Source organism: Oratosquilla oratoria, chromosome 21 (genome assembly GCF_046742065.1).
Source record: "Oratosquilla oratoria isolate Oo_2021 chromosome 21, ASM4674206v1, whole genome shotgun sequence".
Classification (NCBI taxonomy): Eukaryota; Metazoa; Arthropoda; class Malacostraca; order Stomatopoda; family Squillidae; genus Oratosquilla; species Oratosquilla oratoria.
Genome location: NC_134797.1, coordinates 25,241,403 through 25,266,868, shown reverse-complemented (window position 1 = coordinate 25,266,868; position 25,466 = coordinate 25,241,403). Strand labels below are relative to the sequence as shown.

Below are 25,466 nucleotides of genomic sequence, written 5' to 3'. Positions count from 1 at the left end.
CAGACCTTCTTTTGTTTAAAAAGTCTTGCTCCTATAGAGTAAATTAAGACTTCTTGGGATGCTTCTATCTTGGCCGAGGGAGGTAAAAAATAATTAGGTAGTGGAAAAAACTTTGAAAATTAAGTCAGTTACAAAGAGGTGCTTAGAGTGAACTGCTTATACGAGAAAGAAAAGGAAAAGGAGTACAAGAAGAAGCTGAGAGAGGAGTGGGAGTGGGTGAAGGATAGAGCAGTATGTTTGTGAGAAGAAAGGTGGATGTGCTGGCACTGAGTGAAACTAAGTTGAAAGGGAGGGGCAAATGTGTATTTGGGATTGTAGTTGGGAGGTTCTCAGGAGTGAAGAGAGGATGAGGGAGAGAAGGGGCAGCTATACTAGCAAGTGAAGAGATAGGTAAGCGTGTAGTGCAGTGCAAGGATGTTTCTTCAAAGTTAATGTGGATGAAGGTGAAGCTGGGAAGAGAGATGTGGGTTTTTGTAAGTGCATATGGACCTGGTAGTGAGAAGAGTGTTGAGGAGAGGGAGGCTTTTTGAATGGATTTAAATGAGTGCATAGGGTAATTAGGGAAAAATGTTAATGTAGTGGTATTGGGAAACCTTAATGCTAGGGTAGGAAAGGAGTCAGTAGACAGAGTGATTGGGAAGTATGGAGTTTCAGGAAAAAATCGTAGTGGAGAGTTGATGGTGGAGATGTGTCTCGAGAGTTGATGATAGCAAATTCAGTGTTTCGGAAGAAAGTCAAGCATAAGTACACATGTGAGAAGGTGGTGGATGGAAGGGTGGCAGATAGAGCATTAATGGACTATTGTGGTAACGAGGAGTATAGTAGGAAGAATTAACAATGTACGTGTTCTAAGGGGAAAGAGTGGGGGAATATCAAATAATTTTTTGGTGGAAGGTAATTTGAGAGTGGAGGATAGGAGGAGAAAGAGGAATAGGGCAGAAGGTTGGGAGTTACTTTGAATGAACTGCTTAAATGAGAAAGAAAAAGAGAAGGAGTATAAGAATAAGCTGAGAGAGGAGTGGGAGGGAGTGAAGGATAGAGTAGAACTAGGAGTGGAGGAGGAATGGGGATGGTTCAAGGAGGGAGTCATAAGGTGTGCAAAGATGATGTGTGGAACAAGGAGGATAGGAGGAATTAGAAGGAAGGGTAGTGAGTGGTAGGATGAGGAAGCAAAGAAGAGTGTAGAAGAGAAGAAGCGATCTTTCACAGATTGGTTACAAAATAAGACGAGTGAATCATGTGAGAGGTACAAAGAAAAGAGAAGAGAAGTAAAGCATAAGATAAAGGAGGTAAAGAGGAGAGCAGATGTGAAGTGGGGTAAGAGTATGACAGAAAAAATTGAAAGCGATAAAGTTTTGGAAAGAAATTAAGAGAGAAAGAGGAGGCGCATCAAGCAGAGAAGGAAAAAGTAAAAGGTGCAGGTGGAGGGATGATAATGGAAGAGGAGGCAGTAAGAGGAAGATGGGCAGAGTATCTTAGGGAGTTGCTAAATGTGAAGGAGGATAGGGAGGGAAAGATAGTTGCAGTGGGAAGCGCTAAGAAAATGACAGTGATGAGTGAGGAAAATTGAGGAGAAATAAGGAAAGATGAAGTGAAGGCAGTTGTTAAGATGATGAGAGAAGGTAAGGCACTTGGGTTGAATAGATGTCATGCAGAATGTCTGAAGAAAGAACGTACAGTGATGGTGGGCTGGTAGGTGTGTGAAGGAGAGCAGATGTGAAATAGGGTAAGAGCATGACAGAAAATTTTGAAAGTGATAAAAATTTGGAAAGAAATTAAGAGGGGAAGAGGAGGCAAATCAAGTAGAGAAGGAAAAGGTAAAAAGTGCAGATGGAAAGATGGTAATGGAATAGAAGGCACTAAGAGGAAGATGGGCAGAGTATTTTAGAGAGTTGCTAAATGTGAAGGAGGATAGGGAGGGAAAGATAGTTGCAGTGGGAAGTGCTAAGAAAATGACTGTGATGAGTGAGGAAAACTGATGAGAAACAAAGAAAGATGAAATGAAGGCAGTTGTTAAGATGATGAGAGCAGGTAAGGCACCTGGGGTGGATGAATGTCATGAAGAATGTCTGAAGAAAGAATGTACAGTGATGGTGGACTGGCAGGTGAGGTTATTTAATGTTTGTTTAAGAGAGTGTAGAGTGCTGGAGGACTGGAAGAGTGCCTGTATAGCTCCACTTTACAAGGGAAAAGGGGGCAAGTGTGAGTGTAGTAATTTCAGATGGATCAGTTTGTTAAGTGTACTTGGGAAGCCATATGGGAGGGTCTTGATTGAAAAGATTAGGAGAGGACCAGAGGGAGTAATTGGTGAGGAAAAGTTTGGATTTAGGAAAGGTAGGGGTTGCATAGATCAGATTTTTATGGTAAGACAGATATGTGAGAAAACTATAGGAAAAGGTAAGGATGTATTTTGGTCTTTTATGGATCTGGAAAAGGCTTATGGCAGGGTAGACAGGAAGGCACTGTGGAAGGTATTGCAGATATATGGGATAGGAGGAAAGCTGTTAAGAGCAGTCAAGAGTTTTTGCAAGAGTAGTAGAGCATGTGTTAGGATTAGAAATGGAGAGAATGAGTAATTTGAGGTAAAGGAGGGACTTCATCAGGGACGTGTTATGTCACCCTGTCTGTTCAATTTATACATGGATGGAGTGGTGGGAGAAATAAATGCAAGGGTAGTGGGTCAAGGATTGGAGATGGTTAAAGTAAATAGAGAAAAGTGGGAGATAAGCCAGTTGTTTGTTGACAATACTGCAGTTATAGCAGGATCAGAGGAGGGATTGAGAAAGTGACAGACTTTGGGAAGGTGTGCGAAAGAAGGAAGCTGAAAATAAATGTGGGTAAATGTAAAGTGATGAGATGTACAAGGGGAGAAAGTGGCAGCAAACTGGAAGTGAGTATTAAGGGAGAATGACTGGAGGAAGTGGATAGTTTTAGATAGTTGGGTGTGAATGTGGCAGGAAAGGGAGGAGTGGAGGTGAAGGTAGAATGTAGATTGAGAGAAGCGAGTAAATGCTTTGGGGAATTAAAAAGCATAATGAGAAATAGATATTTGGGAATGGATGTTAAGAGGAGATTGTATGAAGGAGTGATTGTACTGACAGCACTGTATGGGGCAGAAACAGGGAACATAAGAGAGGAGGGTTTGAATGTATTTGAGATGAGGTGCTTGAGAAGTATGATAGGGGTTACTAGGCTGGATAGAGTGAGAAATAAGGAGGTGAGGAGGAGAACAGGGGTGGAAAGGGAGTTGCTGTTGTTGTTCCCTAGACTGTCTGTCCGAGCAGTCCCGTCTCCCCAAGGAATGCCACAGCCGAAACTGGGTTTTCCCACAAATCCTTTATAGAGTGTATGTTGTGTTGTTTGTGTGCATGATTGTGTATGATGCAGTCTTCCATTATATGTTGTATGGTATGAGGTGAAGTGTTACATCCTGGGCAGCTGTTCACAATGCAGTCATCCTGCCTCTTCTGGTAGCTTAGAAGTGCTGGTTGGTGGCTGCACCGCAGTCTGGCCAGGTGGACTCTGTCCTTTCGTGGGAGAAAGGATTCAGAAGGGTGGATATCAGGGGGTCTGGCATGCAGCAGCGTGTTGTCTTTCAGTGTGTTAATGGAGCGGTGAGTGATATGATTATGAATATGTTTCCGGAGGCTGGTATTTGGTGGTTGTGGAGGAAGAGAAGAGAGTGTCTGTGTGTGATACAGGTCTTTGGGTGTTGTTTTAATGTTTCTTGGTGTGTGTGAGTGTTCTGCTATGTAGTGTAGTGGGTATGATGTGTTTGTGGTGGCTGCGGCAAGTGTTTGTGTGCCTCTCATGTCAAGGTGATCCTTGACTTTGAGGACTTTTGTTTCATGGTGTAAATGGTCTGTAGGTGTTGTATTTGTGCAGCCTGTAATTGTTTTTAGGGCTTTGTATGATTTGAAGGGTGTTGTGGTGTGTCTCACTGAGATTAGGAGCCCATTCAGGACTCGCATAATTCATCACTGATCGTATGCATTGTTTGTATATTGTTGTAATAGTTTCTTTGTTTTGTCCAAATGTTGTTCCAGTGATTGACTTAAGTGCATTAAGTCTAGGTGTGCATTTGTTTTTTATGTTTGTGATGTGTTGTTTGAAAGACATGGATGTATCTTATGTTACACCAAGAATTTTTTGTGTATTTGTGTGTGGTATTAGAGTATTGTTGATGTAGAGATGAGGTATGTATTTGTGTTCTTTTGTCCAGTTGGTGAGAAGAGTTGCGGTAGATTTGGTTGGAGCTATTTTTTAGTCTGTTTGTGATGAACCATGTGTTGGATTATTTCTGCAGCTTTGTCTGTGTTACGATGTGTGCATGTGATTGTTATGTTGTCTGCGTAGGAAGAGATTTGTATTTCTGAGGTGTCTGGTGTGGGTAAGTCATGCATGTATAGATTAAAGTGAGTGGGGGATAGAACAGAGCCCTGTGGCACTCCATTCTTAATGTTTCTGATGTGTGATGATTGGCCATTATATGACACATAAGCATTCCTACCTGCCAGATAATTGGCCAGCCATCTTTTGGTGTTATTGTGCATGTCTGTGTTATATATTTTATTTGTCAGGTTGTGGCAGGGGATAGCATCAAAAGCTTTACTAATGTCTAATGTTATAAGAAGTGTTCTGTGGTAGGGCCTATCTGAATTGATGCCATCTAAAATTCTTTGTGTGAGGTATATCAGAAGAGTGTTTGTGGAATGTAGTGGCCTAAAACCGTGTTGTGAGTCAGCAAGGGGAATATGTGGTGTGACAAGTTGAAGTATTAGGCGTTCAATGACTTTAGAGGGGGTGCAGAGAAGTGTGATTGGGCAGTGCGATGTTAGGATTGTTGGGTCTTTGTTCGGTTTTGGAATGGTGATTATTTTACCATGCTTCCAGATGTTGGGTATAGTGTTGTGTGAATAGCTGTAGTTTGCTATGTTTGTGTGTGTATACCTTGTGGTCCAATGTGTTTTAGGTGGATGTTACTTATGTTATCAGGGCCACAGGCAGATGAGTGCTTGAGATTACATATTATGTGTTTTGTCTGACTGTCTATGAATGGTGTATAGTCTGAGTCTGTGGGAAAGTCTTTCTTATGTCGAATAGTGCATCGGTCATCAGGGTGAGAAGTGAGATGGCTTGTCTGTGCAAAATGATTTATGAGTGTGTTTGTTTGTTGTCTGTTTGAGGGTAGATTGTCTGTTGTTGTGATTATTGGTGAGTGAGAGCGTGTTGTGTTACTGTTGGATAGTGTAATGCTGTTGAGTGTTTTGTACAATTTGCTGGTGTTTGTTTTGTGATCAAATGTATTGATAAAATTTTGCCAATTTTGTGTTTTTTGTTCGTGTATTTTATCGGCAATCACGGTGTTTATTGTTTGTATTTGGTCTGCTATGTTTTGAGGGATAGGTGTGGGGGTATTGTGTTTAAGCGTGTCTCGTTGTCTGATGAGGCCTTGGATTTCTGGTGTGAAGTTGGGGTTGTGTGATTTTCTGTTGCCTCTAGGGATGTATCTCTTCTCTGCGTTTTGTATGATTGTATTTAAAGTGTGCACAGCATTGTTTATGTTTGTGATTGGTGTACTGTTAAGTGTTTCAAAATGTTGTTCTATCTCTTCAGTAAAAGCTTCCCAGTTAGCTCTCTTGTAATTGGTGTATGTGTGTCTGTGGCCAACTGGGGTGCATCTTGTTATGGTGGTGATGATGATTGGAAGGTGGTCAGAACCAAGGGTTCCGACCACTCTCCATAATGTTGTTGGGGTTAAGCAGGGGGAGCAGAATGTGATATCAGGAGAGGAGGGAGAGTATAGGGCTTGGTGTGGGATATGTGTATGATTACGTGTGTTGCTCATGATAGTCAATGAGTCAAACTGAGTCTGTATCAGGGTTGTCGAAATACCAGGCAGACGACTTGGCGTTGAAGTCACCACCCATGATCAGGTTGGGGATTGAGGCTAGTTGGCTAAATTGAGGCCTGAAGGTGTTTGGAACTATGGGGGATGATTGGGGGGGAATGTATATATTAACTATTGTCAGTGTTGATTTGTTGCCTGTGCGGATTTGAATGGATTGGAATTCTGTAGCGTTATCTGTGGTAGGGAGGAGAATTTTGGTTGTGGCACTTGTGTCCACAAAACAGATGGAGTGGTGGATCAGGGTGATGAGTCCACCACCATTGCCGTTGGTCCGGTCTTGTCTGATGATGGTGTAATTATGAAATGATGGTATTTTGTGTGAGTGTTTTAGTTTTGTTTTTTGTATAATTGCAATGTGTATGTTGTGTTGTTTAAGAAAGTGTTCAAGTTCATGTTTTTTCGTGTTAATACCGTCAATGTTGTATTGTAATATGCTGATGTTTTGTATTCTGTATGTGTTGTATGCTGCCATTTGGGGTTAAGGTTGGGGTGTTAATGGGGAAGGTATAGGATCTGGGTTAGAGGGGGGGAAAGGAGAGATTGAGGACAAAGGAAGGGGAGTACTGATTGGGGATAAGGGCAAAGGGAAATTGGGAGTGGGTAAGCTGGCTGTGGTTGGGGAGGTGGGAGTGGGGTTATTGGAGGGCCGGTAGAACATGTCCAAGTGTTTGTGTACTGATTTGTGTCAGCAAGTGTTGTACAAGTGAGGTGGGCCCAGTTTTTGCACATATTGCACTGAACTGAGCACATATTGCACTGTCTGTCTGCTCGAAGTAATGGGTTTAGAGCCTGTTGGGTATGTGTATTTTGTGGTGGGCCCAGGATTGCTCTCTACATCACCGGCTAAAAGTAGAAGAGGGGTGATCGCCGGAAAATCACCCCTCGGTGCAGAAAAAATGTAATATTGCATGTTGATAAAAAGGATTGTGGTACTCCCCAAGGCAGTTGTAGCTCCTCTTGGGGATCGGCTCCAGGACCTGGAAAGGGAGTTGGAAGATAGGGTTGATAAAAGAGTATTGGGATGGTTTGGACACATTGAAAGAATGAGTGAAGGAAGACTTGTAAAAGAGGTATGGAAGGCAGAGGTGGAAGGAGTGAACATGAGGGGTCAACCTAGGATGAGATGGATGGATGGGGTAAAAGGGGCATTGGGAAAAAGGGGAATGTCTGTTGAGGAAGGACAGGAGAGGATAGAAGATAGTGGTGAATGGAGAATGGTTGTGTATGGATGATGCTGTGATGCATGAGTGGGAGTGGGTGGTGAATGGGGGGTGAGGGAGTATGTGTGAGAAATAAATTGATGCAGCCCAAAGGTGTTTCTCCCCATCTTTTCTGCATGAGGGGATGGGGAGGGGGGTTGCCAATTTAATGAAGTGGCCTTGCTGTGGATGTGCTTTGTCTTGTGACACTGCTTCTGATCCAGGGAAGTGCAGGAGATGCAGGGATGAACGGTTAGCCAGGAGCTGCCAAGATAAGAGGGAGGGAAGAGGGTGGAAGGGAGTGGAATATGTTAGGGATGGAATGGGTGGGAGTGGTTTTTATGCCTTTGTTTTTTGGCTACCTCCCTTGTAATGGGGAAAAAGCCATTGATATATGTATATATGTACAAAGAGATGGGGATTAGATTATTAAGTACAGTATACAAAGAGAAAAAGTGTGAAAGAAAGGGGAATCGTAATGGAATATCACTCCTGCATGGTCCACCTTGGACATCCTTAAACATTACATAACTAAAGAAATGATGTTAGTAATTGGACTAACAATCTTGATCAAATACACAAAATAAACAAAAGAAAATATTTGGAAATTATAAAGAATCTAGAATTCTGTGACATCTGGAAACTAAAAACTAGACAGCACTGGTCTGAAAAGTGACTAATGTAAATGTAAAGTTATGCATACAGGTAGAAATAGCAATATTTATGATTACAAGTTATTTGGAAATTCATTAACATAAGTGTATAGTGAAAAGGATCTTAATGTAACTATACGTGATGATTGCAATTCATCTAAGCACTGTATTTCTGTCATTGAGAAGGCAAATAAGATTCTAGGACTGGTTGACTAATCTTTTGATTTTAAAAGTCCATCTGTCATTAACAAGCTATATAAATTGTTAGTATGTCCACATTTGGAGTACTCTGTTTCTGTATGGTCACCGAGTCTCATTAAAGACATTGACAGACTGGAAAAAGTACAACAGTGGGCCACAAAACTGATTCCAAATATCAGAATTAAATCATATGAAAATCAGCTAAAACATATGAACTCATTTTCCCTAAAAAAAAGTGTAGACTCAGGGGTGATTTGATACAGGCTTTTAAGATTCTAAAGGAAATTGACAACATCAGAAGTGATGAAATTTTCACAATGAATGCAAATAAAACAAGAAATAATGGTCTTAAACTGTCAGGAAGTAGATTTAATTTGGGAGAGGGTAGAAACAACTTCAACCATGTAGTAAATGAATGGAATAAACTTCCTACAGAGGCAGTGCAATGTAATACTGTTCAAAGTTTTAAGATTCATTTAGATAAGCACCTAAGTAATATGTTGTAATGCCTGGCATTTATCTTATTCTATTTTATTTATTTGTTTATTCCTATGTATTCATTATTTATCATAAATCATTGTTATTTTCTGTTTATTATTTATCCTTATCTGTTTATTTTATTCATTTATCTACTTTTTTCTGCATCTGACCTAGTTATGGACTAAAGGGTCTATGGTCAGCATACTCTTCCTTTGTAATCCTTTATATTCACCAAAATGAGTGAACCACAAGGATGAATAGATTACATCTCATATCTGACCATCCAAAGGCAAAATTTCCACACTAAAGGAAGATGTCACAGCCTAAAGGTTTTTCTCATTCCAAACTATGAAAAACTGATACTCACTTAGAGAATAGCTTAATGAGTGATGGATGGTTAAAGGGTGACACAACGTCACCCTCCCACTTGTGATCGAGGGCCATACCTGTGTACTTCTTGCCCAAGTTGATGTGATCCTGTCAGGGTTGAGGTGAAAAATATCATGGAGCATAAAGGGATATAATGGAACTTAATTAAACAAGCAAGTTAGGTCTAGGTACCACCTGGAGAATACTATCTACCTACACACCAGAGGCTTTTTCTTCTTGTTCCCATTCAACAGCTCTCTGAAATATACGACCCATCTTCTCTTTACTGCCTTCATTTCTATTAACATCTGTCCATATACTCGTTTGAATGTTTCCTTTATCTGACACCCTTTCCCTCCTCATTCTTTTAATGTTTTTCCCAAATGTCTTTTATTGTTTCCAAAATGTCATAATCCTACCCCATTTTATATATTGTCTCCATTTTCTCCCCCTTAGCTTACATTTTGCTTCACCTCTAGTTTTTCTTTTCCTTTCATATATTTCCCTACCATCTTCACCTCTACATCTCACCATTCATTACCCTTTCCTCTAATCCTTCCCATCCTCCTTGCCCCACATACCAACTCTGCATGCCTTGTCACTTCCTAACACCCCTCTTTCCCTCACCACCTCCCATACTTACCTTAGCTTCTCCTGGTACTCTTCATCCTTTTCCATCTCATTCAATTTGTTTACTCACAAAACCTCTCTACTTTATATCCTTTTCCTCCTCCTCCTCCACTCTCAATTTCCTCTCTGCCAAAAATTTCAATTTCCTGTCTGCCAAAAATTATCTGATACTCAGCCACTGTGTCCTCTCAAAGCATGAACATACAGAACTCTTCCTTTCCTTCCTAATAATACCACTATATAGTCCATTAGTGCCCTATGAACCACCATTCCTACTTTATTTTCATTTCACCTATGGATGGATCCAACATGTATGCACCAAAATAAAGTATGATATAAAGTCTATGTGTTTGATCGGCTTGCCCCAGCCATGAATTTTGTAGGTGTCCCCTTTGTCTCCTCCATTTTTACCTAGCTGTATTTTATGGGAAGGGGAGCTACGCTCATGGTGTCCTGCCTTTGTATCTTGCAGTGTCTAGTTTGCTCAACTCATGAATGGTTTTTGCACACACTATTTTTTCGTCCAGTTTGTTCCAAGTGTCCACCACTCTATGTGGAAAACTTTTCTTCTTCAGATCTCTTCTATAACTATGTTTTTGAGTTTCTTTCCGTATCCTCTTGTGTTTCCCTTGTCCCAATTTAACAAGTCCTCTCTATCAAGTATTTCTGTGCCTTTCATGATTCTATAGATGGTCAGTAGGTCGCCTCTCTCTCTTCTTTGCTCCAGAGTCGGTAACTCCAATTTAGCCAGTCTCTCCTCATATTACAAGTTTGAAAGTGCTGAAGCCATTTTTGTGGTTGCTATCTGGATTCTTTCAATTTTCTTTATATTCTTTTTGGTACTGGGTGACCATAATATCATCTAGGTCTTATCAGTGTGACTAATATTCTTTTTATAATTTCTTCCTCCAAATATGTAAATGCCACTTTTGTTGATCTTAGCAAGTTATAGGATTCTCCGACAATTTTGTTTATTTGTTTATCAGAGGACAAGTTGTTTGAGAGAATTACTCCCATATCTTTTTCAGATCCCACTTTCTTTACCTTCTTAGTTCCAGTTTCATATTGTCCTGATATTCTATTTTTACTTTTTCCAAACTCCATTATGCTACACCTCTTAATATTGAGGTCTGCTTCCCATTTCTGACTCCACTTCCAAACCTTATTCAGGTCTTACTGTAGTGATTCACACTCCGTTTCAGTTTTTACTTTCCTTAATAATTTAGCATCGTCTGCAAAGAAGCTCATGTAACATTCCACATTATCATCCATGTCATTCACATAAATAGCAAGCATTATTGGAGCCAATACAGATCCTTGCAGAACTCCACTAATCAACTTCCAACCTGAATATTTTTCTCTGACTACTACTCTCATCTTTCTACCATTCATGAAGTCCTCCATCCATTTTAGGAGGTTGCCTTGTATCACTGCTATATGTTCCAATTTTTTAACATAATTTTTATGTGGTACCTTGTCAAAAGCTTTTTGTAAGTTCAAGAAAGCACAATTAGCCCATCCATCCCTTTCTTGCACTATATCTAGTCTTGAGTAAAAACATTAAGTTTGTGGTACATGATCTTTCCTGTCTGAACCCAAAATTTCTTGGGTTTATTATATTATTTTCTTCCAGGTGTTTTACCCATCTATTCTTGATAATTTTCTCACAAATTTTGGCTATAGTTATTGTTAGTGAGACCGGTCTATAGTTAGTTGGTTCTTCCTTGTTTCCTCCTTTATAAATTGGTATAATGTTGTAATTTTTCCAGTCTTTTGGTATTTTTCCTTCTTTAAGTGAGCAACTTATTATGTTATAGATTTTATCCATTAGTTCTTCTTTGCATTCTTTTAGAATCCAATTTGCATTTCCGTCCAGGCCATGTGATTTCCTAACGTCAAGGTTTGATAAACATTCCATTATTTCTTTTTGTGTTATTTTTATTTCGCTCATGGGGGAAATCGCCTTTCAATTCCTTCATCCCAATATTGTGCTTTCTGGTGAAAACAGACTTGAAGTAATTATTCATGACTTTGGCAATTTTTAGATCTTCTGTGAATTCTATGTTCTTTTGGTGTAGTTTCACCATTTCTTGTTTATATTTAAGTTTACCATTCGCATATCTGTAGGATAGTTTGGATTGCTCCTTGCATTTTTCTATATTGTCTTTTTCATAGTTCCTTTTTTCCTCTCATTGCACTTTTACATACTTATTTCTATAGTTTATATATATTTGCCATTTTCCAGTTTTATTTTTTTATCTTTTCTCCATCTTTTCCAAGCTCTTTTTCTTCTATCTTTTGCCGCACTGCATTTTCTGTTGTACCAGCATTTAATGTACACTCTTGCATTCTGAAAGAATTTCTTTAATTTTCCAAAATCCATTTTATCGTACATCAATCTTCCTTTCCTATGCTTTTCATTTCTCTCCATTAATATTTCTTCCTTTAGTTCAGTCTCAATAAGTACATGGTCATCCACAATTTCAGGTTCTGTTGTGAATATTAAATCCAGTCTTGCTGGCTCTTCATTATTTCTGTATCTGGTGTTTTCACTGACCCACTGTGTCATTGTATATTCCATGGTCATGGCCAGTAATACATTACCCCACGATTCTTCTCCACCTTTCACCGTCATGTCCTTCAAACAAATTTCTCTGCTGTTAAAGTCCCCCATAATTACCAGGTTACCTCTGCCCATTAGTATCTCATTTATTGCATGCCTTGTATCTTCTAGCATTTTCATATGTTCATTCTCTTTCTAAGCACTTGTTTTTAGGGGCACATAGGTCACCATAAACTTTCTACTTTTCATGTCTTTGTCTTTGACTTTTATCATGATCAGTTCTGTATTGCTTTTGCCCTCCACAATTTTTGTCACATTCAAGTTTTTCTTGGCCAAGAACATGATTTATCCTCCCTGTTTCTTGTTTCTGTTTTTAATCCAGTAATTGTGTATAGCCCTTGTCCAACACTGATGGGTGGTATTGAACCCCTTAATTTAGTCTCCACAATTCCCATTATGTCTGTTTTTTCTTCAGACAGGTAATCATTCATTCAGTCCTGAAATTAATCCATCAATGTTAGTATGGGCCACTTTTGATTTTTTCTTTCGCCATCTTATTTCTGTTTTTGCTTCACCCATTCTGATGTACTATTTTCTCAGTCTCATGTTGATTACCCTCCAATAGAATTCCTTGCTTTCGTTCTCCGTTCTCTTTGCATTTTTTTCCTTAGCTTCATCTCCTAATGCCTTCTCTTTTTCTAATTCCTCAATACTCATTTCTATTTTTATCCATATCTTATTGTAATGTTCAATCCTTTCCAACTTTCCTACTTATTCAAATATGTATTCCACTACCATTTGTGATCTTGGTTTCATCTTAAGGGTTCAATTCCTTTCCTTAGAATAATGCATCATCCACAAAGAAGCTCATATAACTTTCAATTCCTTCATCCATATCATTAATATATATAGCAAACATTATTGGGGCCAGAACTGTTCCTTGAAGAACAATACTTATCACTTCATCCCAATTAAAGTGTTTGTCTCTTATCACCACTCTCATTTTTCTTTCTTGCAAAAAGTCTTCCATCCATTTTAGTAGTTTGCCCTGTATTACTCCTGTAGTTTCTAATTTCTTAAGCAACTTCTTATGTGGCACCTTATCAAAAGCTTTTTTCAGGTCTAGAAATGCACAATCAGCCCATCCATCTCTTTCTTGTATTATATCTATTAGCCTTGAATAGAAACGTATTAAGTTTGTGACACATGATCATCCTTTTCTGAATCCAAATTGTCTTGGAATTAGTACGTTGTTTTTTCTAAATGCCTTATCCATCTACTTTTGATAATTTTGCTATTTCATCTGGTCCATGTGATTTTCTGACATCAAGATTACTTATGTGTTTCATTATTTCATTCTGTGTTACTTTTATTTCTTTCATAGGGAGGACTTTCTCCTCCCATTCGATATCACACTGATTTAAAATGCTTGTTCATAATTTCTGCCATTTCTATTTCCTCTGTGTATTCAACTTCTCCTTGTTGTAGTTTCTCTAAATCTTGTTTGTTTTTCACTTTGTTATTTACAAATCTGTAAAATGGTTTTGGTTTATCATTACATTTTTCTATGATATATTTTTTGTATTTTCTTTTTTCTTCTCTGCACACTTGTACATATTCATTTCTATAACTAGTATATATTTTCTATTTTTCAGGCCTTTTGTATTTTTCCATTTTGTCCAAGCTTTATCTCTTTTGTCTTTTAACTCCCTACAACTTTTGTTGTACCAAAACTTTACATATTCTTTTTCTTGCTTTTGTCTTGGAACATACTTTTCCACTCCTTTATAAATTTTTGTCAAAATACTCCATTTCTTTTCCACTGTTGTTTCCTCTTTGTATATTTTTTCCCAGTTTTCTTTTTGAAAGAATTCTCTTATTTTATCAAAATTTGTTTTTTCATACATTATTCTTCCTTTTCTATATTGTTCATTTCTTTTTATATATTTCTCCTCATTTAGTTCCATTTCAACCAATATGTGGATTTTCACTTATTGGTGTCTAATATTTAATCTTTTCCACTATTTCAGGTTCTGATGTGATTAGTAGGTCTAGTCTTGATGGTTCTTCCTCATTTCTATACCTGTGTTCTCTTGAATCCATTGCGTCATTGTATGGTTAATAATCGTATCAAGTAGTACATTTCCCCATGAGTTGTCTCCACCCTTTACTGTCATCTCTTCCCAGCAGACTTCTTTACAATTAAAGTCACCCATTATAACTATTCTTCCTCCAACTTCCATGATCTTATATAATGTTATCCTTGTGTCTTCTAACATACTTTTATGTTCACTCTCCTCCCATGAGGCTGTTTTAGGAGGCACATGATTTATTACACACTTTCTGCTCTTCCTATCTCTGTCTTCCATTTCCATCATAATCATCTCTACTCTATTTTTTCCATATGTGACATTCCTCACATTTATATCCTTTTTAGTCAGGAACATAACTCCACCCCCTTGTTTTACCTCTCTGTTTCTAATCCAACAATTATATACACCATGTCCTACACTGTTGGGTGGTAGTGGACCTTTCAGTTTTGTCTCCACAATTCCCATTATGTCTGGTTCTTTTTCTTTCAGGTAATCATTCAGTTCGTCCAAGCCTGTTATTAATCCATCTATATTTGTGTAAGAAATTTTCAGTTTTCTGCTACTTCTATCGTGTTTTCTGTTCCCCTTCCATTTTTCTCTGTTATGTACCATTTTCTCACTTTCATACTCACTACTCTCCAATGGAATTTCTCTTTTTCTGTCTCTGTTCTTTTCTCGTTTTTTTCCTTAGCTACTTGTCTTTTTGCTTTCTCATCCTCTCTTTCCTCTTTATCAATTTATCTTTTTATCCATATCTGTTTAAATTGTTCACTGTCCACTAGTTTCCCTGTTTTTGCTAAGATATTCTCTGCTGTTGTTTGTGACCTGAAATTGATCTTAATTGGTCTGGTCTTATCTGTATTGTATTTTCCTAGTCTATATATTTCTTCTTTTTCTTTCCCTGTTTCTGTTCCATCTTGAACTACTTCCAATATCTTATTTACTTTCTCCTTCTCCTCCTTTATTCTTGTAGTCCAATTTGTATTATATTTCTCTTCCATCCCCAATATAATTATACATTTCCACTAAGTCTCTCACTATATTCTCTTCTTCCCTCATCACTTTAATAATTGTGTCTATAGTTTGATCTTTCATCTGTTGTGCCGCTATATCCTTAAATACAATTTTGTTATTCTCTTGGACTTTTTCCAACCCTGTACTTCTTTTACAATGGACTCTTAATTCTCTTTATTATTCGTCTTTAATTCCTCATTCTCATCTTTTACTTCTTTTAACTGTCTTTTTAATTCTATTTCTTTAGTTAGGGTTTGGTTCTCCTTCTTTAGCTCTTCCAATTTATCAACTCTCTGCGCTATCCATGTAAGGTCGACCAAACCTTCTCTCCCAATGTTCGGTCATTTTCTCTAGTTTTTCTTCTTGACTTGCTAATCGGGGGAGATTGATATCCCCCTGTCATTAAATCCATAGAAATTATTATTTTCACTATCCATTGTGTTGTTCTTATCTATATTTCTTACCATATAGCTTTTACTGAGTATTTTCCATTTCCCCTGTGTCATCAGCAGACCTCTTGTTTATATTTTTTCTGTTGTCACGGGGAAGCCTGTTCGTCTCCCTCCTCATTTCCTTCCATTTCCCTCAGTAACCCCTCCTCTTCTCCCCTTTCATCACCTTTCTACTACACCATGAGCTTTCCCCTTCCCTACTAATACAAAAAGGTACTTCCTCGTAGTTGAAATCCACGAAAATTGAGTATTTTCCGGAGTTCCAATCCACGCCGTCAATCTGACGATTGTGTGTGTGGGTATGTATTTATATATAGCCAACCACTATGCACAGCAAAGCCTGTTTCCTGTGTTTTATGACATTGGTTATTTCTTAAAACTACCATCAGGTGATTTCAATCAGCTGTAGATCCCTCTTCACAACTTAAAGTGTTCATCTAACAATAAATGCCTCTATAAATATTTTACCAGCTGGTGTAAATTTCTCCATCAGAAGACCTGGATATTCTTGATTTTCTTCTTGATTACTTCATACAAAATCCCTGTTTTAAATGTAGTACTTCTTATTTGATCCTACCTAGTTTGCAAGAGTAGCTTTTCATTGTCCAAAAAGGAGAAAGGACCTACAGGTAATATAGCAATCATAACTTAATTTTTAGTTACAGTACAAACTGTCAATATTTCAAAAGAAATAAGTCAGAATCAGAACCCTTAGCAAAGAAATCACCCCACCTGTGAAGGAAAAAATATCAGACCACACATAAGTGCTACTAACCTTGAAGGGTTTTCTACGGTTGTGAATAATCCTGAAGTCCTTTAACTCCGACATGGGTGAAGGGGTTATGAAGGGAGCCCGCACAGTGAAGGGCTGGTTAAACCGTGTTCCAAGGGATACCTGAGTGACAAGAGATACTTGTCATATCCTCCTATTTAATACTCATATCAAGAGGAAACCACACACACACCCACTTCACTGAACGGACGGCGTAGAGGACGTTCTGAAGAAAAAGTGAAATTTCGAGGATCCCAAAGCAAAGGAAGTACCTATTGTATTTACAGGGTGGGGGGAAATTGCTCGTGGTGTAGTGGGAAAGTGGGGAAAAGGAGAAGGGGAGGGATTACTGAGGGAAATGGAAGGAAATGAGGAAGGAGAGGACTTGGTCCAGGCAGGCAGACGACATGTAAACAAAAGACGGCCCTCCGACCAGTTGAGTGACGACGAAATGTCTAACAAAAATGTAAAGATTAGAAACATAGATAAGAGTAATACAATGGAAGGTGAGGATAATTTCCAAGGATTTAATGAAGGGGCGGCGGATACCAACCTCCCCCGAATAGCAAAACTAGAATAGAGGTTAGGTTTGGCAAAATGTCAAAAATTGCTGAAAAAGTTGAAAGATTGGAACAATTAGAGAAGGCGAACAAAAACTTAACTGATGAAATAGAAGATCTAAAAAGACAGTTAAGAGAAGTAAAAGAGGAGAATGAAGAATTAAAAAAGAACAATAAAGACAATAAAAAAACAATAGCAAAAGAGGCAGAGGGGTGGAGGAAGATACAAGAAAATAGTAAAGTTGCATTTTCTGATATAGTTAAACAGCAAATGAGAGAACAAACTGAAGACTCAGTTATCAAAGTGATGAGACAGAAGGAGAATATTGTAAGAGACTTAGCAGACAAAAAGAAATGTATAATTATATTAGGAATGGAAGAGAAACATAACCCAGATAGAACCACAAGAATCAAAGAGGAAAATAAAAAAGTAAGAAATTTACTAGAATTAGTTCAGGAAGATGAGCCAGAAATAATGAAACAAATCGAAGAGAAATTCACACTCAGAAAATATAGTACAGACAAGACCAGACCAATTAAGATTAAATTCAGGTCACAAATGACAGCAGAGAATATCTTATCCAAAACAGGGAAACTGGCAACAAGTGAACAATATAAAAAGGTATGGATAAAAAGGGAAATGAATAAAGAGGAAAGAGAGCAGGAAATAAGGAAAAGACATGAAGCTAAGGAAAAAAACGAGACCAGAACGGAGACAGAAAAACAAGAATTCTACTGGAGAGTAGTGAATATGAAATTGAAGAAATGGAAAATAACAGAGAGAAACACAAAAGAAACAGAGAATACAATGGAAATAACAGAAAGTTAAAAGTATCTTACACATATATAGATGGATTAATAACAGGACTGAATGAACTGAACAAATATCTGAAAGAAAAAGATCCGGACATAATGGGAATTGTTGAGACAAAATTAAAAGGTCCACTACCACCCAACAGCATAGGACACAATGCATATAATTCTTGGATTAGAAACAGAGAAAAAACAAGGGGGTGGAGTTATGTTCCTGACTAAGAAGGATATGAATGTGAAGAGTGTCACATATGGGAAGAATAGAGTAGAGATGATTATGATAGAAGTAGAAGATAGAGATAAGAAGAGCAGAAAGTTTGTAATAAACTACGTGCCCCCAAAAACAGCCTCGTGGGAAGAGAATGAACATAAAAGCATGTTAGAAGACACAAGAATAACACTAAACAAGATAATGGAAGATGGAGGAAGAATAGTTATGATGGGCGACTATAATTGCAAAGAAATATGCTGGGAAGAGATGACCGTAAAGGGTGGAGAAGACTCATGGGGAAGTGTTCTACTTGAAATGATTATTGACCACACAATGACACAATGGATCCAAGAGAGCACTAGGTATAGAAATGAAGAAGAACCATCAAGACTAGACCTAATAATCACATCAGAACCTAAAATAGTGGAAAAGATAGAATACCAGGCACCAATAAGCAAAAGTGACCACATATTGATAGAACTAGAACTTAATGAGATAAAATACATGAAAAGAAATTAACAATATAGAAACGGAAGATTGATGTATGAAAAAACAAATTTTGATAAAATAAGAGAATTCTTCCAAAATGAAAACTGGGAAAGAATACACAAAGAAGATACAACAGTAGAAGAGAAATGAAATATTTTAACAAAAATCTATAAAAAAGGAGTAGAAAAATATGTCCCAAGACAAAAACAAGAAAAAGAATATGTAAAGTGCTGGTACAATAAAAGTTGTAGGGAGATAAAAGACAAAAGAGACAAAGCTTGGGCCAAATGGAAGAAAAACAAAATACCAGAAAAATGGTAAATATATACTTGTTATAGAAATGAATATGTACAAGCGTGCAGAGAGGAAAAGAGAAAATATGAAAAAGATGTCATAGAAAAATGTAAAGATCAACCAAAACTATTCTACAGATTTGTAAACAACAAACTGAAAAACAAACAAGATTTGGAGAAATTAAGACAAGGAGGAGTTGAATACACAGAGGAAATTGAAATGGCGGAAATTATGAACAAACATTTTAAATCAGTGCTTACAAGGGAGAACATACAACCTGATGAGATCGAATGGAAAGAGAAAGTCCCCCCTATGAAAGAAATAGAAGTAACAAAGAATGAAATCGCATGGACCAGATGAAATAGCAAACTGGATTTTGAAAGAATGCAGGAATGAACTGGCAGCCATAATACATAGCATAATAAACAGTTCCTTGAAAGAAGATAAAGTTCCAGAAGATTGGAAAAAAGCAAATATAGTACCTATATATAAACGGGGAAATAAAGAAGACCCTACCAACTATAGGCCAGTCTCTCTAACAAGTACAATAGCAAAAATTTGTGAAAGAATTGTCAAAAATAGATGGGTAAAATATTTAGAAAAAAACAACATGCTAAATCCAAGGTAATTTGGATTCAGACAAGGACAATCATGCATTACCAATTTAATATGTTTCTACTCAAGGTTAATAGATATAATACAAGAAAGAGATGGATGGGCTGATTGTGCATTTCTAGACCTTAAAAAAGCTTTTGACAAAGTACCACATAAGAAGTTACTTAGGAAATTAGAAACTGAAGGAGGAATACAGGGCAAACTGCTAAATTGGATGGAAGACTTTTTGCAAGAAAGAAAAATGAGAGTAGTGATAAGAGACCAACACTCAAAATGGGATGAAGTAATAAGCGGTGTTCCACAAGGAACAGTTCTGGCCCCAATAATGTTTGCTATATATATTAATGATATGGATGAAGGAATTGAAAGCTATATGAGCTTCTTTGCAGATGATGCAAAACTATTGAAAAAGTGAACACGGAAGAAGATTGTGAATCACTACAGAGAGATCTGAATAAAGTACAGGAATGGAGTAGGAAGTGGGAGATGGAGTTCAATACAAAAAAGTGTAGTATAATGGAATTTGGAAAAAGTAAACACAGAATAACAGGATCATATAAATTGGGAGAAGAAGGAATAAAAAAAGTAGAAAATGAGAAGGACCTGGGAGTCATTGTTATGAATAATATGTCACCTGAGAAACATATAAATAAGATTTTTGGAGAAACCTATAATTTGATAAGAACAATCAAAGTTGCATTTACATACCTGGATGAAGAAATGGTGAAGAAAATTCTAATCACCCTGATAAGACCAAGATTGGAATATGCAGGAATGATATGGTCACCAAGTACAAAAAAATGTATAAAAAAACTTGAAAGAATACAAAGAGCAATTACAAAATTGGCACCTATACTCTCAAAACTATCATATGAAGAGAGACTAGCAAAACTTAAACTACAGACACTAGAGCAAAGAAGAGAGAGAGGAGATTTGATAGCTATTTACAGAATCATGAAAGGCATAGAAATTACTGATAGAGAGAATCTGATAAAATGGGATGACAAAAATACAAGGGGACATGGAAAGAAAATAAAAAAAGACAGCTATAGAAGAGATTTGAAAAAGAACAGCTTTCCTCACAGAGTAATAGACAGTTGGAACAAGTTAGATGAGAAAGTGGTGTGTGCAAAAACAATACATGAATTTAAAAATAGTTTAGATAAAATGAGATATGAAGGCGGGACCCCACGAGCATAGCTCCCCTTCCCGTAAAATACAACTAGGTACAACTAGGTAAATACGCTTTCGTCGAACAGACAGCGAGGATTGACGTCCTGAAGAAAAAGTGAAATTTTCGTGGATCTCAATGCAAAGGAAGTACCTATTGTATTTACAGGGAAGGGGATTGCTCGTGGTGTAGTGGGAAAGTGAGGAAAAAGGAGAAGGGGAGGGATTACTGAGGGAAATGGAAGGAAATGTGGAAGGAGAGGACTTGGTCCAGGCCAGATCAATTTAGTGACGATGAAGGGACTAACAAAAATGTAAAGATTAGAAACATAGATAACAGCAGCATAATAGAAGGTGAGGATAATAATTTCCATGGATTCAATGAGGGGGGGGCGGCGGATACCAACCTCCCCCGACTGGCAAGACTAGAGGAAAAACTTGAACAAATGACTGAAAATTGGTAGATTAGGTTCGGTAGAATGTCAAAAATTGCCCAAAGGGTTGAAAGATGGGAAGAACTAGAGAAGGCAAACAAAAACTCAACTAATGAAATAGAAGAATTAAAAAGACAGTTAAAAGAAGTAAAAGAGGAGAATGAGGAATTAAAGAGGAATAATAAAGACAACAAAGAGGCCATAGCAAAAGAAGCACAGGGTTGGAGAATAATCCAAGAAAACAGTAAAGTTGCATTTACTGACATAATTAAACAGCAAATGAAAGAACAAACTGAAGACTCAGTTATTAAAGTGATGAGACAAAAGGAGAATATAGTAAGAGACTTAGCAGATAAAAAGAAATGTATAATTATATTAGGAATGGAAGAGAAACATAACCCAGATAGAACCACAAGAATCAATGAGGAAAATGAAAAAGTAAGCAGATTACTAGAATTAGTTCAGGAAGATGAACCTGAAATAATGAAACAAATTGAAGAGAAGTTTAGACTCGGAAAGTATAGTACAGATAAGACCAGACCAATTAAGATTAAATTCAGGTCACAAGCGATGGCAGAGAATATCATATCAAAAACAGGGAAACTAGCAGACAGTGAACAATATAAAAAGGTATGGATAAAAAGGGAAATGAATAAAGAGGAAAGAGAGCAGGAAATAAGGAAAAGACAAGAAGCTAAGGAAAAAACGAGACCAGAATGGAGTCAGAAAAAGAGAAATTCTATTGGAGAGTAGTGAATATGAAAGTAAGGAAATACAACATACTAGAGAAAATCAAAAGGGAAACAGAGAATACAATGGAAGTGGCAGAAAACTAAGAGTGTCTTACACAAATATAGGTGGATTAATAACAGGATTGAATGAGCTGAATCATTATCTGAAGGAAAAAGAACCGGACATAATGGGAATTGTAGAAACGAAATTAAAAGGTCCACTGCCATCCAACAGTGTAGGACATGATGCATATAATTATTGGATTAGAAACAGAGACAAAACAAGGGGGTGGAGTTATGTTCCTGACTAAGAAGGATATAAACATGAGGTGTTTCACATATGGAAAGAATACAGTAGAGATGATAATGATCGAAGTAGAAGGCAGAGATAAGAAGAACAGAAAGTTTGTGATAAATTATGTGCCTCCAAAAACAGCCTGGTGGGAAGAGAGTGAACATAAAAGTATGTTAGAGGACACAAAGATAACATTAAATAAGATAATGGAACGTGGAGGAAGAATAGTTATGATGGGCGACTATAATTGCAAAGAAGTCTGCTGGGAAGAGATGACAGTAAAGGGTGGAGACGGCTCATGGGGAAATGTTCTACTCGAGATGATTATTAACCACACAATGACACAGTGGATACAGGAGAACACTAGGTATAGAAATGAAGAAGAACCATCGAGACTAGACCTACTAATCACATCTGAACCTAGAATAGTGGAAAAGATTGAATATAAAGCACCAATAAGCAAAAGTGACCATATATTGATTGAACTGGAACTGAATGAGGAAAAATACATGAGAAGAAATGAACAATATAGAAAAGGAAGAATGATGTATGAAAAAACAAACTTTGATATAATAAGAGAATTCTTTCAAAAAGAAAACTGGTAAGGAATATACAAAGAAGAAACAGTGGAAGAGAAATGGAATATTTTGACAAAAATTGATTAAAAAAAAAGGAGTGGAAAAGTATGTCCCAAGACAAAAACAAGAAAAAGAATATGTAAAGTGCTGGTACAACAAAAGTTGTAGGGAGTTAAAAGACAAAAGAATCAAAGCTTGGACCAGATGGAAAAAAGACAGAAGACCTGAAAAATGGAAAATATATCCTAGTTATAGAAATGAATATGTACAAGTGTGCAGAGAGGAAAAGAGAAAATATGAAAAGGATGTCATAGAAAAATGTAAAGATCAACCAAAACTATTCTACAGATTTGTAAACAACAAACTGAAAAACAAACAAGATTTGGAGAAATTAAGACAAGGAAGAGTTGAATACAGAGAGGAAATTGAAATGGCGGAAATTATGAACAAGCATTTAAAATCAGTGTTTACAAGGGAGAACATACAACCTGAAGAGATCGAATGGAAAGAGAAAGGCCCCCCCTATGAAAGAAATAGAGCAAAGAATGAAATATTGAAACACTTGAGTAATCTTGATGTCAGAAAATCACATGGACCAGATGAAATAGCAAACTGGATTTTGAAAGAATGCAGGAATGAACTGGCAGACAAAATACATAGCATAATAAGCAGTTCTTTGAAAGAAGGAAAAGTCCCAGAAGATCGGAAAAAAGCAAATATAGTACCTATATATAAACGGGGAAATAAAGAAGACCCTACCAACTACAGACCAGTCTCTCTAACAAGTACAATAGCAAAAATTTGTGAAAGAATTATCAAAAGTAGATGGGTAAAATATTTAGAAAAAAACAACGTGCTAAATCCAAGGTAATTTGGATTCAGACAAGGACGATCATGTGTCACCAATTTAATATGTTTCTATTCAAGGCTAATAGATATAATACAAGAAAGAGATGGATGGGCTGATTGTACATTTCTAGACCTAAAAAAAGCTTTTGACAAAGTACCACATAAGAAGTTGCTTAAGAAATTAGAAACTGAAGGAGGAATACAGGGCAAACTGCTTAAATGGATGGAAAACTTTTTGCAAGAAAGAAAAATGGGAGTAGTGATAAGACACAAACACTCAAAATGGGATGAAGTAATAAGTGGTGTTCCACAAGGAACAGTTCTGACCCCAATAATGTTTGCTATATATATTAATGATATGGATGACGGAACTGAAAGCTATATGAGCTTCTTTGCAGATGATGCAAAACTATTGTAAAAAGTGAACACTGAAGAAGATTGCGAGTCACTACAGAGTGATCTAAGTAAAGTACAGGAATGGAGTAGGAAGTGGGAGATGGAGTTCAATACAAAAAAGTGTAGTATGATGGAATTTGGAAAAAGTAAAAACAATAACAGGATCATATAAATTGGGAGAAGAAGGAATAAAAAAAGTAGAGAATGAGAAGGACCTGGGAGTCATTGTTATGAATAATATGTCACCTGAGAAACATATAAATAAGATTTTTGGAGAAACTTATAATTTGATAAGAACAATCAAAGTTGCATTTACATACCTGGATGAAGAAATGGTGAAGAAAATTCTAATCACTCTGATAAGACCAAGATTGGAATATGCAGGAATGATATGGTCACCAAGTACAAAAAAATGTATAAAAAAACTTGAAAGAATACAAAGAGCAATTACAAAATTGGCACCAACACTCTCAAAACTATCATATGAAGAGAGACTAGCAAAACTTGAACTACAGACACTAGAGCAAAGAAGAGAGAGAGGAGATATGATAGCTATTTACAGAATCATGAAAGGCATAGAAATTACTGATAGAGAGAATCTGATAAAATGGGATGATAGAAATACAAGAGGACACGGAAAGAAAATCAAGAAAGACAGCTATAGAAGAGATCTGAAAAAGAACAGCTTTCCTCACAGAGTAATAGACAGTTGGAACAAGTCAGATGAGAAAGTGGTGTGTGCAAAAATAATACATGAATTTAAAAATAGTTTAGATAAAATGAGATATGAAAACGGGACATCACAAGCATAGCTCCCCTTCCCATAAAATACAACTAGGTAAATGTAGGCCAGTATCACTAATAAGCACTATAGGCAAAATTTGAGAAAATCATCAAGAATAGATGGGTAAAACATCTGGAAGTCAATAACATAATAAACCCAAGACAATTTGGGTTCAGGCAAGGAAGGTCATGCACCACAAATTTAATATGCTTCTATTCAAGACTAATATAGTGCAAGAAAGGAATAGGTGGTCTGATTGTGCCTTCCTAGACTTGCAAATAGCTTTTGACAAAGTACCTCACAGAAAACTTAAAAAAAAAAAAAAAAAACTGGAACACATAGGAGGAATACAAGGGAACCTACTAAAATGGATGGAGGACTTCCTGACTGGTAGAAAGATGAGAGTAGTGCTCAGAGAAAAATATTCAGTTTGGAAAGAGGTGATCAGTGGTGTACTGCAAGGATCTGTATTGGCACCAATAATGTTTGCTATTTATGTGAATGGCATGGATGAGGATGTGAAATATTACATGAGCTTCTTTGCAGACGATGCCAAACTATTAAGGAAAGTAGAAACTGATAAGTACTGTGAAGCACTGCAGGAAGACCTGAATAAGGTATGGAACTGGGGTCAAAATGGGAAGTGGACTTTAATACTAAGAAGTGTAGCAAAATGGAGTTTGGAAAAAGCAAAAACAAAATATCAGGAAAATATACAACTGGAACCAAGGAGGTAAAGAAGGAAGGATCCGAAAAAGATTTGGGGGTAATTATCACAGATGACTTGTCCTGTGACAAACATACATACATACATACATATACCAAGGCTTTTTCCCCCTTCCAAGGGAGGTAGCCAAAAAGGGAAAGGCATAAAAACACTCCCACCCATATCATCCCTAAATACACTCCA

The 25,466-nt window shown here is 37.1% G+C and overlaps 1 protein-coding gene across 2 annotated transcripts in view; it reads right to left on the bottom strand.

The window, feature by feature from the left end:
* The window catches only part of LOC143036797 (hemolymph clottable protein-like), a 191,496-nt gene that overhangs the window by 68,383 nt on the left and 97,647 nt on the right, over nt 1–25,466 (bottom strand). For both annotated transcript variants that reach the window (XM_076204540.1, XM_076204541.1), the window contains exons 20-21: nt 16,341–16,460; nt 8,812–8,921 (exon numbers count right to left, since the gene is read on the bottom strand). In XM_076204540.1, coding sequence (XP_076060655.1) covers nt 8,812–8,921; nt 16,341–16,460 — 230 coding nt within the window. The remainder of the gene's footprint in view (nt 1–8,811; nt 8,922–16,340; nt 16,461–25,466) is intronic.